The 21,057-nt window shown below is 37.9% G+C and overlaps 1 protein-coding gene across 6 annotated transcripts in view; it reads right to left on the reverse strand.

Moving 5' to 3' along the window:
- PPP2R5E (protein phosphatase 2 regulatory subunit B'epsilon) overlaps window positions 1–21,057 on the reverse strand; it is a 77,400-nt gene that overhangs the window by 25,965 nt on the left and 30,378 nt on the right. For all 6 annotated transcript variants that reach the window (XM_075029630.1, XM_075029632.1, XM_075029634.1 and 3 more), the window contains one exon: window positions 7,030–7,226. In XM_075029630.1, the coding sequence (XP_074885731.1) occupies window positions 7,030–7,226 (197 nt within the window). The remainder of the gene's footprint in view (window positions 1–7,029; window positions 7,227–21,057) is intronic.

The raw sequence follows: 21,057 nt of genomic DNA on the forward strand, positions 1-21,057 counted from the left end.
GAACTACGTTGGACTGCAAACACAGGCAACAATCCAGATCATAGGGTGGGTGGAAACAGTCCTTCTCATCTTTTCCTGACCTTTAAGTCTTCTAAAAATTCAATCAATAACCTGCAAGAATTTAGCTCTAGATCAGGACTCCTAAACCTGTTAGCTTGACATCACCCACTTTAGGAGTGTTAGTACCTTCCATCCATACGGATGAGCACGCAGTAAAATTGAGATCCTTAGGCTATGGTTCTGTTGGCAGAGAAGTGCAATAGGAGCAAATCTGTGGAACAAAAGAGCTGGTGCTCAGGTGCAATGTCCACACTACATATGTTTGGAGGGAGGAGTTTCTTTCTAGTCATCTCTTGCACTGAAGCCCATTAGCAAGCTGGAAAGCATTAGGTACACTCCTCGAGTAGATATTTTGTCCAAAAGGAACCGAATTTACAACCCCTAAGATTTCTCCATCACAGGCATCAAAGCAGAGTGAGAATAAACGGGAGCTTCACTTCCAAGCACACACTCACAATCTGAGTTAGAAGTGCTAGCACAGACCTATCCCCAGGCAGCACCCCTGGGTACACCTTCTCGCTGCTAGAAACTGAAGCTCTGAAATTGCGCTGTAGGTCACTTGGACCTGAACATTAACAGGTTACCCTACTAGTAACAACCCTGTTCACTGCTATCTCCATGTAACTATTGTTTTGAGATGATTCAGTGGAACAGCTATTTATTTAATGTGTGCCCAGCTAATTCTATACAATATGACCTAAAGACTCATAGCAGTTATTCAAGTATCTTGGACAAATTAAAGCACAGTACCAGCAGAAAGAGCCCCCCATCTCTAGAGCAGGCATCAGAGCAAGTGAAAGCCTGCCAATACATGCATTCTAGACAGCATTACAAAACTCATACTGCCTCAGACTCCAAACTGAAGAACAAAACAAAAAGATCAAAACCCAAGAAAACAATCCCTCAGAAGATTCACATTGTGCTTGTCTACAGACACAATGCTCAAAAGGTATTTGAGATGACACAATCAAAATGGGGGGTGGGGGTGTACACTCCTTTTAAAAAAAAATTTAAAAAAATAAAAATAGCTGCAGTCAACACAAATACTTCTTGGAAGAAAAATGTTTTTTCCAGTTTATTTCTTTGCTTTAGACCTAGTCACTGTACTATTATGCAGATAAAGTCTGACGAATGAAAGGCCTGTGTAACCAACAGGAGGAATAATGGATACTGGTAAATGTAATTACATACTGTCGGGAAAAATTATTAGGGACAACTACTGCAAGAGGAGCTGCCTCCAACTGATTTTTTGAGAGCAGTACAGAACATCAGAGCCTCTTCTTTTAATAAGCATTGTGTTTTTTGTACAAATTAGGTGTATAAAGAATGTGAATAATAAGAAGAATCTAACAGAGGAATTTGGAAATAATGCATAAAAGAAACCAAAGTTAGATTCTTTTCTTGCTTCTACAGAATTGATAACCCTCACATTAAAGAAACAAGAACAGAATTTAAAATATGATGTGATTTTTATCTATTTTTTTTAAACTTCAGCAGCATGCTTGCTCTATCACGGCTGCACCTACATGACAATTTTCAATCAAAGTCCATTTGGCGGGTCAAAAGACATTCTACCTTCCTTTCAGCATTTCAGATGGTTTCAAAACAATCTGTTCAACTTCTACTGATTCAAGTTGAGTTTAAGATTAATTCCTAATCTTTTACAGAATTCCTGAAGTTATATAAAAATCATATTGGAAAAGGGACATTATTTGTCAATTCTTATAAGACTATATGATCTAGTTCCCTTAAATTCAAAATGACATTCACTATTATATTTTTAAATCTAATACAAGCACCAGTAGGAACATATGCACACTGTTTTTGCTTGATCAAAAAGGTAAGACTGAATATAGGTAGACTTGCAGAAAAATCTCTATCCAAGAACATTTTAACATGGAAAACCCTAAACAGGATGAACATTTAGCAAGCAGGGTGTCATAGTTAGTCATAAGCTATAGCTAAAGCTATAGAAAATAAAGAAATTCATAATGCCTATGAAGTTCTAACAGCTAGAACACTTCCTAAAAATAGGTTTCTTAACATGCTAAAAAAAAATCATAGCTTAACAAGATATTCTTTATGTTTAACAGGTCTGTCACAAACAAACTCCTGATCAGACTCTGCCCTCACATCTGTTGAGACAAACCTGCAGTAAAAGGAATGCAGTCCCTCTAGATTTATGTCAGTAGAAAGAAGAAGAAAAAAAGAAGAAAAAAAAAAATCAGAATCTGACCTTTAAAATGCAATTTTTGGTATTTATTTGGGTGTTCATTTAACCAAGTTTCTTTCACCGTGTTGCTCAACACAGCTTCTGAGCCACAAGACATCTAATAGGATGTTACACTTTGGCTACAGAGATTACAGTCTTATTTTACTTGATTCATCATTACACAAAAGATAAAGATGCCAACAGGAAGCCAGTGGCATTTCTGCACTTAAAAGAGAGGAGGACAAAATAATACTATACCATTCTAAAAGGTCTATCTCAAAAAAGTTTCATTAACCATCTCTTATGGGCTGGCAACCATCCACGGATGTTGCATAAACATCATGGTAAACATCACAGGTTGCATTTACAATTTTGGAAGAAGCAAGTAGGAAAGCCGAAATGTTGCTCACCAACAAATAGATTCATCCAGATTTCTCAGTTTAACAGCTTGTCAATTTTTCCCATCCGATTTTTTAAAGGAAAGAAATCAGTTTCCTCAATCTATGTCTTAATACACAGAAAACACAAAAAGCTCTACTACATACACCCTTTAGGATACCACAGATAATAACAAACATTTATTTCATTCAACTACCATCGCTTAATCTACCAGCAAAATCAGCATCATTAGTTTAAGCCTCCACATTTTGCTCAGACAGAAACAAATTCTAGATTAAGTGTCCAATTATTGGCTCATAAAGTCATATTACTGGCATTTCCTTCTTAGCAGAGTGTGGTTTAATTGGCAAGGGCCTTTTTTCCTAAGACTAGCTTAATTCTAAAGAATGTCATATGCCCTTCTGAACAACACATCAAACTGCAGGGGAAGCGCACTGAGCAATACCCTCCTGAATAAATCTGTCCAGCTTATGGCCATTAACACAAATCCCAACCTCTTTTCCCATCAGCTGATATTGATGAGTGAAGAGGCAACTGCAAGCTTGCTTTAGTGGCCATTAGTAAATTCAATTTTTATTTTACTTTTTAAAAAAAACAGTAACAGGCCAAACACTTCTGTATATATCAAGCTAAAAAGAGTGGTTTAAAGAAGCGGACTTGCACACAGGTTGACAAATAGCCAAGTGATTTCACATTTAGCTATATACAACATCATATCATCTGCTCAAGAGAACAAGATGAAAATATGTGATATTACGATTAAGGATTAAGGTTTTAATGGCATGAATTTAGGATGACTGGCAGTAAAAATACCCAGGAGCTGTTATGCTAGCTACAACGAATGACTGTTTTTCAATCCCTTACATCATAACACCACCACATTTTAGAAGTGATTAAAAATATCAGAGTTTCTGAAGAATTTTAGAGGCAACCTTTTTCTATCCTATTATCTGTAAAGCCAAACTCCTTTTGGGTCATGAAGAGAACACTAATATCCACGTACATTACAAAACTTTAAAACAAAACTAGGGTCTTCCACAGATACCACTTTTTTGGATATTTTAGATAATTAAGGTAAGAAAGCACTTCAGCCATTAATTCTTCTTTATAAATATTAGTAACTTTTTAAATACCAGCTTCAGACCAGTGCACCTTTTTTTCTGCTCTTAAATGATGTCAAAACTCACAGAATAGCTTCTTTCTTGTTCACCTGTTTACAATACTTCGCTTCACCTCCAAATCACAGCAGCCCAAAGGTCCAAGCAGGAAATATTAATTCCTGGATTCATAAACACTAAACATAAGAGGGAGGAGACCTTCCAAAGGTCCAAACACTTGTGCTCTATTTTGACCAGTTTTAAGATACTGGTCTTTCAATCAAAACACTCCCGTGACAATTGTGGCAGGCAATGGGGACACTAATTTGGTCAGGACACAGATACTGCGGTTTTCTTCACTATCATGACAGGTCAGAGATTGTCAACTTGACAGGTCCTTTGTGAACACAGTTGGAGACCTAGATGAAAATCCTCAAAAGTAGATAAAGGTGGCAGATGCCTTCATGAAGCCAACTGTATACAGTTAAGTCTGCCTCAGTATACAATTACGAGCACAATTCTGCTTGAAACAAGAACATGCACTTATTGCAAAGAACAAGTTACACCAAACATAATGCTTCAGCACAAAGTGACTAATGCTGTCTCTTCACCAGGCAGTATGTGGTGAAAACTTATTTTATATTATATCAGAAGTCCTACCTTTCCCTCTAGGGCCTGTATAACTGTACTCAAAGTGATGGAGATGTCTTGCTTTTATAGGCAAAGACCAGGAGGAAAGATAGCATTTTTGCCAGATAGCATACCTGTAAAATACAAAATACCTACAACCCACAAAAGTCCTTATGATGCGGTTTAACAGAAACACTGCATTAGCAGTTGTTAGGATGATCGACATAAATCATTCATGCATTCCCCATGGATTCACTCACATGAATTCAATACCAGAGCACAGCATCCTGCTCACATGGAATACAACCACCAAAGTGTTTTTCCCAGAGCATATGCACCAAAAATGCTGCTGGTTGCAACAGGCACAATCGGGGACTCCAGCTTTCCAATAGCTTACACCTTCATCAAAGCACAGGTGACTGTTGCAGGCTAGAGTATTACAACTATTTCAGGAAATTCTTTAGGAAAAAGCATGTCCACTTCCCTAACTACTTAGGGATCTTTTTGGGCAGTCAGGGACCACTGAGTAGCCAGATACAGGGCTTGAGAATATTCTCAGTCCTCCCCTGCTTAAGTACCCTGGTACTGAAAAGAAAACGTAGCTTGAGTTCAGCACTGAAGCCCAAATGCAAGGCAGAAGAAAGTAAGTTGAAGAAAGGCATGAAGCAATGAAAGGATATGGGGAGTACTGGAGAAAAGAAGATAGAACAGTTTTCCACCAGAAATGAGCTAAACTGAAACTAGAATTCCTGAAGGTCCATTAGCAAGTATCTGTGAAATCCAGTGGAAAAATTCACGCTGTATCTTTACTTCCAGTGACTCCTCCATATTGTAGTTACAAACTACATTTAAGAAAATGATTTAAAACCATGTTTTCAAACTATTTAGGCAACGCGTTATTTTCTTAAGATAAAAACTGTTTTGTGAATCAACATAAGTGACTGCAGGGACAGTAGGACATTCTAGCAAAGCGGTTTTGCATCTCTTCTACAGTTCAAGTTCAGACTGCTTCACAGGTTATGATTTATGATTCAAATTGAACTTTAGGAGCAGTTACAGATCAAATTCTTCTTGTTTCTTGGGGCCCAACCTAAGACAACACTAACTTGCAGAGTCTTTATTCTACAAATGTAGCTGCAGTAAACAACTATAACCAAAGTCAATGCAAGGATACAACCTCAATAATAGAAACACTAAAAAAAACCAAAAACACCAACCAACCAAACAAAAAAAACCCAAATTCTCCCAGGAGATGAGTACAGAGGCATCTTCTACACACAGAAAAAGTACCCAATTTTATTGAAGTTACCTGTGCATCAGTGTCCTGTCTACACAAAGGGTATGATAAAATTTGTTCATCACAAGGGGTACAAGTATGATTAAACTAACATTTGCAAGCCATTTAGATGCTACAGTGCAGCACCAGCAGCAGAATTCAGCAACGAACAAGTAATTCTCTATTCAGACACGTATTTGAATAGTGCATTAGACCACATGCTGAACAACATACTGAAAAGCAGTTCATTCAGAAGATCGGTCTAGTACAGAACGGAGGAAGGGAAGGTGAGTGAGAAGGGGAAGAATCTGATTGCATGATTAATTATAGGCTTTCTGACAATGCATACACACAAAGAAGCCATATTAAGGTTCTTCCATACACCCTTAATTCTGGGGTTTTTTTTCTTCACTATTAACTGCTTGATGATTCTGTCACAATTTACAGCTATTTTTAAATATTACAGACAAACAACACAGCATGTATCTGTGTGTCAGAAAAGAAATAAGGAGCATATATAATGCAATGTAAAATCTATTCATGTTTTTCTTCCTACAGCACATTGCCAGTGGATTCCATGATCACACAGTACCATTAGGCAACCAGCATCACCAAATCTATATTTAACTAACCGCCTTCTCATTTAGATAACAGGTTATAAGGGTTCCGTATGGTAGTACAGAATAAACATTTTAAAGCAATGATTGATTTTGCCAATCGCAATAAATGTTCTTCACGATATAGCTAGCATCTGGTACTGTTTCCATTTTTACATTGAAAGCACTATTATTTGACAATTTATATATACAAGGTATGGCTTTATTGTTGAGTAATCTTGCTCACTCTAACGGCAGCTGCTATGAATCCACATAATACAACCAGGAAATTTTGACACTGATCCTATACAACATTTTTAGCATTTATTATTTAAAAATCATTATCTGTGCATACTTTAAGCTATCTCCGCCTGAAGTACACACTCAAGAGCTTGGATAAAGTTCAAAGAAACTTGCAGAAATTATTCCATTATTTATACTGGGGGAGAGGGAGGGTAGGTGGGGGGAAATGTGAGGGACTCTGATTTTATGGCTGCTGGCTTTCTCCATCAGGAAACAATCCAGGTTTCCTTTCATACATTTGTCACACTATAATAACCATCACCTATTTGACTTTAATTAAGCATATATAAAAATTAATATTTTTGTCTTTGGAGAATTATCCCCAAGTGATGTCTAGTAGAAAATACAAACCAAAGGCCTCATTTAATCCACCTACTCCAGGGTTCAATTTCGCCCACAATGCGTAACTGGAATTGCAAGTGGATTTAAAGAGACCATGAGAAAGAAGGAACTCACCATTCTAACTACTTCAGGGTAAGTCTGCTCTGTCAAACAGCCTCTGCTTATTGTAATGTAGTCCACCAGTTCATTAAGAGTGGAGCGCTTGTATTCTTTCATTTTAAGGTCTGAAAGCGTGTCCATGAAGTCAAAAATGACACAGCACTGTTGAAGTTTCTTTAGGAACAGTTCAGGCTGCTCTGAAGATGGAACGTCTATGAAACAAGAAAGGAAATCTTTGTGAGTCTGGCATCTTATTATACAAAACAGGATTTCTTTTTAAAGATCAATTTCAAAGGAAAGCAGCATTCATACAATTTTTGTAAAACAGAGCTCAGATTAACAAACGAATCCCTTATACGAACTGTGTAACTATTGTGTGTTTGAGATTTGAACACATTGTAGAAGTAATTTAATCATCACCTGCTATTAAGAAAATAAAGTTCACCAAAAAAGTCCAAGCTTAAGTGGAGAATGCAAACACAACAGCATTCAAGACTTAATTCTACAACAGATCACTACTTTCACTGGAGGCTGACATTCACCATTGTTAACTTACACTCCCAAGAAGGATGAAAGAACTGTCAAACAGATCAAGCTTGATTAATTTATATTTCTAAAAACACTGTGTCATTTATAACTCTATGTGAATATACATGAATATGTATACGAATACACAGCAAGACTATAATTCTGCAAACAAGTTTTCAGATTCAATGATTATCCCCACGCTGACACTTTCCAGAGCAAAATCAATTTTACTGGAACACAATGAGGATTTTTTGCTGTACTATGAACACACAACATGCATCAGCAGGAAAATCTTCACACAAAATAATAGTATGTGCTTGACCAATAAAGTAAGCAGAATGTACTACTTACTATTTTTGCTCTGTTTTCTTAATTTTCAGCAGATAAAAGACTTAAAATAATAAAAGGAATGTCAACTTCTTAGTGGTTTCTTAGTTTACCAACTGTATTAGAAGAGTACATAGAAAGCTTAGTTTATCTGATGTTCATGTACAGAGGAAGGTAACAATAGCAGAAAGTTGCAGAAATGAAGTAATGCATTTTTACTCTGAATGTATGCTCTCAGATTAGAGGGCACTTGAATTCCTTTAATCTACTTTTCTAAAAAAAAAAAAAAAAAAAAAGGAAAAAAGAAAAAAAAGAAAAAAGAAAAAAAGAAAAAAAGAAAAAAAAAAGGCACAACTGCTTTGTCAGCACCAGAATCCAGCAAATGACCTTCCAAGCAGTAATACAACATGCAAAAGAAAAATTCTGCTGATTTCAACTAGAAAAATTTTAAGACTAAAAAATTTATGTTTATTTGTTGAAAATCTAGCCATACTAGTAAAAAGCCAACCTAAGATGGAACTTATCATTAAGACACAAAAATACATCAAGTTAAGGAATACTTGGTAAACAGTGGAAGCTGTTAGTAGCTGTATAGTAGTTTTAAGGACAAAGTACCACAAATCTGTTTTAATTAAAAACAGGTACACAACAGTTACTAGTTTCAAGTTCAAAAGACCTATGAAATATTACAATGTCATAGTATATAGCTACATTGTTTTAAAAAGTACTGATAGAGATGCAAGGACCCCAAGGCACTTCACATCAACTCTCTGCACTGCTTAATCACAGAAAAGAATAAATATGGATTGCAGTACAATAAAGATGCTACATGCTTCCTGACCTGACATGGTAAAGCACAACAGTTCACTCAACATAATTCCACTTACAGCTGTGGTAGTGACAGGACTCTAAGTTAGCAAACTGTATTCTGCAAAGAACAACCAAGATCTTGGCAAAGTTCAGTTGACAATACCAGGCAGCACACACCATCTCATATTCATTAGGCTTTGGTAAGCTCTACAACAGCTGTGTCCAAGTGAAATTAAGGGTGGAGGGGAAAAGTGGTATAGGTATGACACCACACTTCATATCATCATAACTGTTCATCCCACATTCCGACAGGCTATATTCATCTGCGGCACAGAAGATGCAAGAAACGTGGTCCTGCAGAACTCCAACAAGAAGAGATACATGGGAGAAGAATCCCCCCAAACACCTCTGGAAAAACTGAAGGTCCCAAATCCAGGTCACCCTAAAGTTGTTCCACTGGCCAGGTCTCTCACACAGGTTCAAACACCTCACAGCAGGCAGTGCTGAAATCTAACATAAGCCAAGGAGTCAAATAAAGTCATTAGCCCTCGTCCATTATAAAAAAGAGCCATTCTATTAGCAACCCTTCTAAGGTTACAGTCTTACAGGAGATAAAGGGCCTGGGGAAGCAAAGTACTTGTGACTGCTCTCTTGATTACCAGCCTTCAAATAACACAAAAAAGGAGAATGGACTTCAGAATTCACTGTTATTAGCAAGCAGGCAACAATTAATTGATTAACAATTTCTTCCAAAAACCAGACTGTAAATGCAAGCGGGGCGAGAAGAACAACCAAAAGTGCAATTGGTTACTTTTCAAGAGTATTATGTTTAATCTAACTTCCACGCTGTACTGGGTTTGTTTGGCCAGGTTTTGGTAGCAGGGGGGCTGCAGGGGTGGCTTCTGTGAGAAGCTGCTGGAAGTTTCCCCCGTGTCCGACAGAGCCAAGGCCAGACGGCTCCAAGATGGACCCGACGCCGGCCAAGGCCGAGCCCATCAGCGATAGTGGTAGCACCTCTGTGATAACATATTTAAGAAGGACACGGCAGGGGGGGAAACTGCGGAAGAGCAACTGCAGCTGGAAAGAGGAGCAAGAACACGTAAGATAAACAACCCTGCAGACCTCAAGGTCAGTGCAGAAGGAGGGGGAGGAGGTGCCCCAGGCGTTGGAGCAGAGGTTCCCCTGCAGCCCGTGGGGAAGACCATGGTGAGGCAGGCTGTCCCCCTGCAGCCCAGGGAGGTCCACGGGGGAGCAGATCTCCACCTGCAGCCCAGGGAGGACCCCACGCTGAAGCAGGTAGGTGTCTGAAGGAGGCTGTGACCCCATGGGAAGCCTGCACTGGAGCAGGCTCCTGGCAGGACCTGTGGAGAGAGGAGCCCACGCTGGAGCAGGTTTTCTGGCAGGACTTGTGACCCTGCGGGGGACCCACGCTGGAGCAGTTTGTGAAGAACTGCAGCCCGTGGGAAGGACCCACATTGGAGAAGTTTGTGGAGGACTGTCTCCCGTGGGAGGGACCCCACAGTGGAGCAGGGGAAGAGTGTGATGAGTCCTGTCCCTGAGGAGGAAGAAGCGGCAGAGACAACGTGTGATGAACTGACCATAAACCCCATTCCCCGTCCCCCTGAGCTGCTGCGGGGGGTAGGTGGAGAATCCGGGAGTGAAGTTGTGCCCAGGAAGAAGGGAGGGGTGGAGGGAAGATGTTTTTAAGATTTCGTTTTATTTCTCATTATCCTACTCTGATCTGATTGGTAATAAATTAAACTAATTTCCCTGAGTCGAGTCTGTTTTGCCCGTGACGGTAATTGGTGAATGATCTCTCCCTGTCCTTATCTCAACCCACAAGCCTTGCGTTACATTTTCTCTCCCCTGTCCAGCTGAGGAGGGGAGTGATAGAGAGGCTTTGGTGGGCACTTGGCATCCAGGCAGGGTCAACCCACCACACACTCTTTCTTATGCTATCTATAACCCCCCACAGAACTTGAATATATGTAAGTGGTATCAATAAAATCTACGATGTTACATGAACATAATGGGGTTTTAGTTGCATTGTTCTACATGGCTTGCACACATTTACGTTGACTGACAAGGATAGCTTAATCAAAGAAAAACATAGGCTGAAATCAAATGGGAATCCATTAAGATACAATTCAGCGCAAGTTATAACCAGACTCAAATGACTCAAATTACATTCATTTTAAGGTAGGGTCGGTATTAAAAAAAAAAGTTAAAAATTAGTAAAGCATTAAAATAACTAATAAAAGTTTGTTTTCTTTTTTTCCTCCAGTTAAGTATCTGGAGGTGTGGGAACAAAATAAAAAAATACAATTAAGTTCTTCTCAAGAAAAGCCACTCTAGAACACTACATTAATTTCATGCCAGCATTACTACATCAACAAGCCATGCAAACTATAGGGGCAAACCAAAAAAAACCCCAAAACAACATAAAAAAACCCCTCAATAATAAAAAAAAAAAACACAAACAAACAACAAAAAAAACCCCCAAGGCCCCATGAAAAAAAAAAACAAATCCAATTGTTCTACTCATATCTGCTTTTCTTTATTAAGCAAGTTGCCATTCACACTGCGAAATAAAATTGCAACAAGTTTCATGCAATAATATTTGCTACTGTTCTTAGGAATTTGGGGTGCCTTGGGAACAGGTAACACCTAACGCCTAGGTTTTTTTCCACTTGGAAACAGGAAAAGTATACAAGAGTAAATTTTAAGGGGTCCTAATATGCACAGCACAAGAAAAGGGCAGCAGAAATCAATAAAATCAGTATTCCATGTTCCCAAACTTCCAACAGAGACCATGCCATTAGTTGGTTTGGGGTTTTTTCTTGTTTGTATATTTTTTGTTTTTGCTTGGGGGGGGGTTGTTATTGGGGTTTTTTGTTTAGTTGGGGGGGGGGGGGGGGGGGGGCGTGTTCCTTTAATCCTCTAAAGCCTCTTCCACAGCTGTACAAACCTTTCCAAAAGATCACTATTCTCCAGCCACCCTCATGCCACTATTTGGAGCAGGGAGCGCACCAGTACTTGGGGTACAGACCCTATTGAGCTCCACAGCAGAGCTGAACTCCTTAATGCAATCACTTGAAATGAAACATGCAGTTCGTTACAGATGTTCACAGTTAGCTGACAAAACCAGATCATTTTCTTCTCAGCAGATGGATACTCAGAGCTTTCAATGAATTCTGCAACATTTTACTCCTGTGCTAATGCATAGCCAAACATTTAGGCCCCCAAATTTAATCACCTTCAATATTACCATTGTATCCACTTTCAGTTGAAAGAACTGAAAATTGAGCAAGTGCTCTAATAAATCCATGTAAATACCAATATACTTTAATAATCTATAAAATGAAATTAAAATGACACTATCGAGTGGCATGTGTGATTTATGTCCAGTGCACAGGAGAGTACACATTTATTAAAATCCAAATTTAAAGAAAGATAAACTTCCGCCTGAATGACTATGAGAACTCTTCTCATTTTCAGAAGGTCTTTACTATGGGTTAATTTTCAGGCTTGTCAGTTTTCTCTTCAGCCATTAAAACTCTACAGAGCTTTTGAAATACACTGAGTATTCATATATTCAAAGGAAATTGGCTTACTCAAAGCAAGTACTAATACATCTGAACAATGATAATGAAGACAGAATCAAAGCCTTTAACAAAATCAAGTGTTTTACAAAGTTATCAGAAAAATTGACAAAGTACTGTAAATTTTTTTTAGACGTGGACCAACAATTGTTACTACAAAGGCTGAAATACTAATTCTAAAATGGCCAAAGCAATTCAGTTTCTCTCTTAATAGCCTTTTTCCAGAATAATCCTAATCCAACCAGCCCATCCCTTCTCATCAGTCATCTTTGCAGTCTCTGCTTTCTGCATCCTTTCAGCAAATAAAGACATAAAAATCTGATAGCATACTTTTACTGCAAGTCTCTAACATATATTAAATATATTCATGTTTATACTACACTCATATTTAATTAAGGTAATTTGCAAGTAACCGATTTTGGATCATAGAAAACTAAAACTATGCATCAGACCAGCAAAATTGTATCCGGAGAACTAAGCTATGGTTCTCCTCTCGGTGGTAGTGAAAAGCCAAGAATGGGGAGATACTCAACACCTGGATCAGTTTCCTGATCCACTTCAGCCTGTAGTTTTGCAATGAAGGGTATAATGCCGGGAAGTGCAGAAGTAAAGATGGGGGGAGGGATTGAGCTGCTTAAACTAGCATGGCAACTGCAAGGAAAAGTCACAGGATTGCAGACACAAGACAGTATAGTGCCTAGAATTAGAATAAAACAAGACAAATTATGCAGATTACATATAAATTATTAAGGGAAACTAGGATATGCTCACACATGCTACCCTGCATCTACATAAGTACTATCAAAACTTTTATTAGAAATTAAAATCAAAGTGCCCTCAGAATAACTATTGCTTCTGCTTCCAGTATATACATTACTCTTATTAATTAGCTTGATGATGTTTGCATAAAGAACTAGCATCATCTTCTTGTATGTTAGTAAAAGCAAGCACCACCATTTTAAGCACGAAAAATAAAAACATGTACTAAAATCAAAGTATGTTCAGAATGGGGGACAGAGAGATTAATAGTAACTTTTTTACTCACATTAATTTTAAGAACTTCCTTATAATTTCCAAACATCTGACAACTATGTATTCACTTGCCTCTGCCACTGAGATTGTTTTCCATATTCTTTCCCTATCAACTTAATGGCAAAATAATTCCCCAATTCTTCTTCAGTTTCTGTATTGTCCAGTTACTAACTAAACCTAGGATTATTATTGTTGTAGTTCCGTAAAATCTGCTTGTGCCAAAAAAGCTCTAAAAAATGCAAACAAACTGCCCACTTTGCTGCCACTCACCAAGCCACCAAGTTGAACATAACCAACTACTGAAGCAAGGACATACCTGCACAAAGCAGGCAGTTGTGCATACATCTCTTTTATGTTTATCCCCCACAGGTCACTATGAAGATTCTATTTTGTAAGAAGCTGACTTTCTAGTTTTCATTCAAATAAAACTTGCACATTTGAATTTGAAAGCCTTTTGGTCTTCTTTGAGAAGTTCACTTCAAGAGGAGGTCTAGTGACAACCAGCTTAAAGCTTTCACTAACTCAAGGTCCTGTCATACATATACCCAATACATTTCTGTAAGCCACTTTTCACTGTAGAATATTGGTCTTAAGATGCCAAGAAGTACAAATGTTTGCCCTCTCTTTCTTACACACACTTCTTGAGAAAAGTAATCACTATCCTGATTGCATTCATTTAATTTTCCTGACTGGCTGTCAATATTATGAATGCTTTGTGAAGTCAGTAATCATTCATTCATAATAGGTGCTTTTTTCAAAGCTACTTTCCCAACCCATTCTCTATACTTAATAATTATACAGGCAGGGCAGCAGTTAGGCATTGTGTTCCAAATATATAAAGTCTAACCAGTACCAACATTATTCACACAGCAATAAATACAGTGGGACAAACTCAAGCTGACTTTCATGAGTGAACACACACAAAAAGAAAACCGCAACATTAACATACTGTTCCCAGCACATTAAAAAAGCATGATTAGAAGTGTAACACAGGACATACTCCAGCACTTCTCCTGATAATCAGTGCCTCTTCAGATAATCAATCACAAAATTGATAATTATTTCCCTGGCCATAAATTTCTCCTTGATCAAACTGAACAAGTTCTCATCAACTGGGGGTCTCCTGGGTAGTTTCACAAGGATCCTGGATACTGCAAATCCCTCTACTGCTTGCCAATACTCCCTGATCATTTCACAGAGGTTTTCAACAAACATCATTTACTGGGATGAGTAGCATGAAAGCAGTGTAGATCCTGCCTTGGGCGCATATGGAATAGCGTTACAAGCAACAGAGGATACTTCTTAATAGATATACTCCCAGTCATATACACTGCCAAAATTTCATAGCGTAGATATATCTTTAAATATATTAATCAAAATTCTGCCTTTATTCACTTAGATAAAAATCTTATGAACTTCACCTCCTAATAGAACACATGGATGAAGGGCTGCCGTTTCCTTCATCTCAAGACCAGGAATTGAAAACAAATTGACAATTAAAAAAAATTCAATAAAGGCTATTTTTAAAAACTATGAAGTCTATGAAACTTCAGTTAAATTTTTTGCCTACTTCCACAGCAGGCATGGTGCAGGCAACAGTTCAAGCCTCCTCACATTCACCTGTACAGCTCAATCCAGAGCTACAGCAGTCAAGGTGTCAATGAAAAGATTCCTTTAGGCTACACTTCGTCAGTCTGTGACCAACACTTGTTCATCCCACCACTGACTACACCAATGGTATCTGTGCTGTGAACACCTTTCAACTTGGAAGTCGACCAAGACCACAAGCTTTATTGTCAAAGCTACTGATGAGCCATAGCAAAATACTACTTCATCCACACTTGTTGCAAAAGGACTGTATTGGCACAAATTAGCATGAATGATGTGTCACCCTCAAGTGAGTATTAATGGGAGAAAAGCAAGTGGAAGTGGATGAGTGTACCAAAAAATTTTCAGAAGAACGGCAAAGCAGCTATGAATATTATGAGAAAGGGACAGAGTGGGAAGCCAAAGAAGGCAAAGCAACAACATTAAAAAGTATTAAAAGACCAAAACAGAAAGGGAATAAGGTAGAGCATGAGCAGACTTAGAAAAGACAGAGAGGAAAAGATTGTTTGTGGAATAGGCAAAACAATGAAAGCAGCAGAATATTTTAAAAGGAAAAAATAGGAGCTCAAAGTGTTTAAGCAAAACAGAAATGCATGAGTTAGTGGTTAGGGGCTAGATGTGACTAATCAGCTACATATCTGGAGGTTCCTGACACTCTGTGACATCTTCAACATATCCCATTATATTATTTACAGTGAGTTTGCATGGACATCAAATTAACACTTATTTTTAAGCACAGGTTTTGTAGGTTGCTTTCTTCCCACACCTCCTTTTTACTAATATTTTGAAAATGATAATTACCAATTTTTATCTTTTTTAATGGGAAGCAAAAAGTCTGGCAAAAATACACATAAATGTTATTTCAATTTCCTAAATTGAATACGTGGCACAAAATCCCCAAATAAGACAAAAATACTTTGCTGAAACACTAAGAATTATTGTGGCCAATTTTCCTGAACCGACTCAAGTTTCTTTTATACTGGCTTAGAAAGTTTATGCTAGTTGTTTTAAGGAGTTTATTACTGAATTGCTCTTTCAAAGTACAAGCTAACCTTCATTCAGAAGAGCTGAAGTCACTAGGTTTGCTGAACAGTCATTAGAGAGAGCTGCTGTCCACGTTTGTCCTGCCACTTGAGAATACTGACCTCAGGTAGTGAAGAAATTGTCAGGATACCTTTCCCACACATCTTCTGCCTAACCTTCCACTGTTGCGATATGAAAGACATAACTGTTTCTTTTCAAAGTCTCCTCCAAAGGCAAGCAGAAAAAAAAAGGGGGGAGGGGGGAGGGGGTGTGGGGTGGGAATTTTAAAGGTTCTTAGGAAAAAAAAAAAACAAACACAGAAATTGTTCATCTTTTACTTTCTACATTTATATAAGCATTTATAGGATTTGTGGGCTGATTGTTTGGGGTTTTTGTTTGGTTTTTTGGTGGTTTGTTTTTGGTTTGCGGTGGGTTTTTTTTAAGTACTGACCTGTTAATTTAGCTGGGCGTGTAAACAACAAAAAACAACCCAATACTATGCTGGAAGACAACACTAAAACCTGGTGGAGGTTTGGAGCTCCCAGAGCTGTGTTAGAACATTCTTAGGCTAAGAATCAGAATAGCCACAAACCCAAAGATCTCAGAATTTTAACATCATGTTCCATTTCAAACACAAGACTCTACATGAAAAAATCTTTGCCCTTGGGTTTTTTGAGACTCTAGGATTAGTAAGTAAGCAAGTATCACTCCTTATATCTTTGCTTAATTCTAGCTGGTAATGCCTCCAGTGCTGAACCTTCCACTGGTTCGTTTCAGTTGTTACCAGGAGGAGCTGTACACCAAAATTAAATTCAGGCTTTTCTATAGATGTTTGAACAGCAAAAGCTACAGGTAGAACAAATGCAAATCCAAAATAAGATGAACTTATCTACTTGCTCAGCTCCTCTACCCTAAAAGACATCACAAACACCAGAGACAGGAATACCATGTAAACAAAGCCATCTCGTTTTCCAGGTGATTTCTCAAATTCCATATGTAGAGCAAAGCTACACAATAGTAACTTAGGGCTCCACTGGGTCACCCTACTGCTGTCTTCCTTTCCTTTCAAATCACTAACAATCCTTCAGGGTTTTTTTCAGTGTATTTTTAATAGCCTAGCTAGTCTCCAGGACCCTGCCATCCTCCATCCATTCCTAAGTTCTTAGTAAAGCACTGGAATTCCAAACACCAATAGAGACACAAGTCTCAGGGCATTATTTCAATCTTGTCATGCTATGCTCATGTCACTTTTATCTTGTACTTTGTTTCTGTTAATTTTAGAGAGAATGATGGATTACACTGCAGCTTCAACTTTACCTTGCTACATTGTGTGCAATTTTTTTTTTTGCATTGTAAATTAATGGCAAATATCAGAAAAAGGCAAGCCTAGCAACTTATAATGAACATCTCATGGTTTCCAGGTTCCTTGGATGACAAAAAAATCTAAAACCCAGAAAAATGTTTACAAGTTCCAGGCTACTAAGAAACGCCTTTGCGAAAAAAGTCAGCCTGCTGACCTAAGACAGAAGAATCCTTAAGAGGATTATTGTCTTCCTTTTGATAAGATTCTTATCAGATCAAAATTTTTTTCTGCATGACATGAGAAGCTTTTGCTCTATAATGATCATTAAATATAAGAACACAAACATGTCACAGCCATCTTACAGTTACCTTCCATACTAACTGTGATCACAAGGCAGTTCAGGATTTGCATTGGCATTTATTTGTTTGGTGCATTAAGTACATAATGAAATCATGATAAAATTATATATCCGTACATGCTTCCTGTAAAAGTGCAAAAATTATACCTTGCTTATTAAGTGCTCTGAAAATGCCATCTGTCCAAATAAAAATATGCAATACTAGTTCTGCTCAAACTACAGAGTTGCTCTATGAAATTCATTCAGAAACACTTAGCCACTTGCAAAAAAAACTGAACCAAGAGCATAGGAAACCCAAAACACAACTCTCATCCAAACAGGCTCAGAACAAGTGCCAGGATTGCTGCTCTGCTCGATACTGACCCACTGATTTATCCCAGAAGTCACAGGAGTAATTCATTCTCCAGTGAAAGAAGTAATTAAGTGAGAGCTATTCTACATATGCAACCCACTGTCTAAGAGCTCAAGCTTATATTTTAAAATATTTACATTTATTAACTTAAATAATATACATGCATATAAAAATAGATTTCTATAACCCTATTTATACATTTAGAAGATTTTAATTGAACCCTGAAAACATAACTTCCATCCCCTTCTCATTTGGTAGTATAAATTTAGTCAAGAACATATTCTACTCTATGCTAATTTACCACAATAAGTCTCCCAACATTTTCCAGTAATGCACTATGCAATCCAACTGTCCGTCATGTGTTTGCTCTCTCATTCTCCCCATAGAGGGAACAATGTGTAATGGTAAATTCTGTGGAACTACACAGGTGTAAAATGCTACGTTTGTGTAAGAAAAAGACAAGATTTAATAAACATACCCTGAAGTTATGATGGAAGGTGTGGAAACAAACTGGGAGTTCATTCTGAAGTCCCCAAATGGACCCCCCTGAAAGCTCAACTTCTTACACGTGTTTCCTTTTTACTGCAGAAGCTCCAGCATGACAGAAGAACAACCTTATTGGATTTGGCCTTCATTATTCATTTAGTCTTCTAAATAATAGTTTCAGCCCACTGAGATCCTCTGAGGTCACAATCAACACCTCAAGCTGGATGCAATGTTGTGCCAAAAACAAGCTGGGGTTGCAAGGGATGATGCATCTGCCACAGCATGTCCCTCAGGAACATCAGCCACAGCACTCACCGGTCATCTGCATTTCTGAGCACAAGAACACAACCCGCGCTACATCCCAGCTGGGCCACGAGAAAACACAGGAAAACCTGAAGGTACATCCTGATCTACACACTGGGATTACATCTCTTGCCAACTTAGAAACTAGAAAGCATTGCTCAAGAGATGCTACGTGAGGACTTTGCATCCACAAGCAATCCACATGGTTTCTTTGTCAAGAAAGGAGGTCACCAGATCATTCCTTCCTTCGAGATACGTTCCTTGCATAAGGCCTTCTAGTGCTTAGGCTCAACCAGCTGCCCTGAGATACGGTCATCTGTAAGGCTCAGACTATGTTATCCAATACCTTATGACAATAACTCAAATTAGTCAAGCTGTTAGTTAAGGGAACACCCTTTCTCATATTGCCAAGCCCAGAAGATCTAAATGACAACAAATAAATAAATAAATAAATCTACTTTATTTTATTTTGCTTTTGCAATTACTGTAGAGCTCTCCCACATTCCCTGGTGCACAGAAACCTATCCCCGTTCTAGACCATTTCTACAGTAACCTCTTGATCTTCAGATTATTCCGGATCTGCAACCATTCACCAATAGAGAGGAAAAACATGACATTTATATAATACTCCCTTATAATGTGTCAAGTTAGCCTGTGTTATGCTGGATATTTTGTTATTTGTATTATCATTACATATGTCTATGTAAAAATACCAGCTATTCCTTTAAAAATAGGATGTTCTCCACCACAGAATGGCACAGCTCAGTTTAAAAAAAAAAAGGAAATGAGAGACATTTACCAGTAACTAACATTCACCTTCAGACTCCATTGCTCTGTTATACCTAAACCAGGTATTTTTGCTAAAACTTAGAAATCTGACTGACATAGAGTATTAGGCCACTTTTCTATCTTTTAAGAAGCAACTTTTTTTTGCTGCCTGAATCCTAAATGGGGTAGACATTTTATCTCCCCAACACAAGGTTCTAGGGAGAAAAGACCTTATTTCTGAATATTTGTAATTGTCTAAAGAACAACCCTTATCATAGCCTTGCATTACCATAATGTGCATGGATGTTTTTTTCAGAACATCTTTACCTCTGACCTCTTCCAAAAACACTGAATAAGAAAATGCAGTTTTCTTTTGGCAGAATCTATTTACCTGCATGCTTGCATATGAATCATAGGGGGTTTTGCCCCTCAGAAATGCCAGCTGTTACTGGACAAAGCTATCTGATGATCACTGGGCCTTGGCACCTGAAGTAAATTTCTCTAAAGATTACTTAGCCCCTCTGCAATATGACTATCCGTCTACAATAGTATATTACCTTTAAAAATAAATATTTGACCCATTACAAAGAAAGAGTTTTGTATTATGTTCTTAAGATTCATAAACAAGTTTGAGAAAACTGAAAACTACAAAGATAAGGTTATGTCATGCAACTAATGTAACCAAAGGTATCGCTCTGCTGCACATCAAGTCACTTTGCAAAACTTTGTTAGTTTAGACTGTTACAAATATTAACCAGACATAACAGTTTAGGCATTAAATATAATTAAAGCATTCCCTCTGTGGTTAGCAAACAATACTCTTCATCATCAACTGCTACCCTCTCTACCTCTTCCAAACTACTCATCAATTAAGGTGCTTCTCTGTTGAAGATGATAAGCTGAAATTGGATTGCTAACAATATTTATCCTCAGCTGTACTGTGATCGTAAACTTAATCTTCAGTTGGCATCCTGGCCAAATTGAAGTCAACAGGAGTGTTACGTTGGTTCATCAGAATTACAATTACACCTTTGCTCTAATTGGCAGAAAGCTCATTGCTTACTAATCAAAAAAAGGAAAAGCAATCTCATCAGTTCTGTATTGCATGAAAAATGAATGGAGAAAAACTCAGCAGGAAAAGCGTGTATTTTGCAGGTTTATACATACATAGGTAAGTCTGAAAGCTCCTCTTCATAAGTGAGGCAATCCAAATACACTACTGGTGAATTAGCTAACTTTTAAAAGGCATTTTTATAGATCCTTTGCGGGTACAGATCACTGATCAAGAAAGCACATATAGTACAGCAAACACGCTTTGTATCTGACCACATGAATACACAGATCATGCATTCTCTAGCTTGCCCATACTTTTTAGGAAGTAGCAGACTCACCACTAGACCACTAGCAAGAACTCTTAACTTACACACATCCTTTGTCTATTTAAAGATAGGACTTCAGGTGCATCTTTTCTTGCCTTCTTTATTTTTCGTGAAATATCAAATTCACTAATACATTATTAAATAACAAGTAGAGCATGCCATTT

The sequence above is a fragment of the Buteo buteo genome, chromosome 6, assembly GCF_964188355.1.
Source record: "Buteo buteo chromosome 6, bButBut1.hap1.1, whole genome shotgun sequence".
Lineage (NCBI taxonomy): Eukaryota > Metazoa > Chordata > Aves > Accipitriformes > Accipitridae > Buteo > Buteo buteo.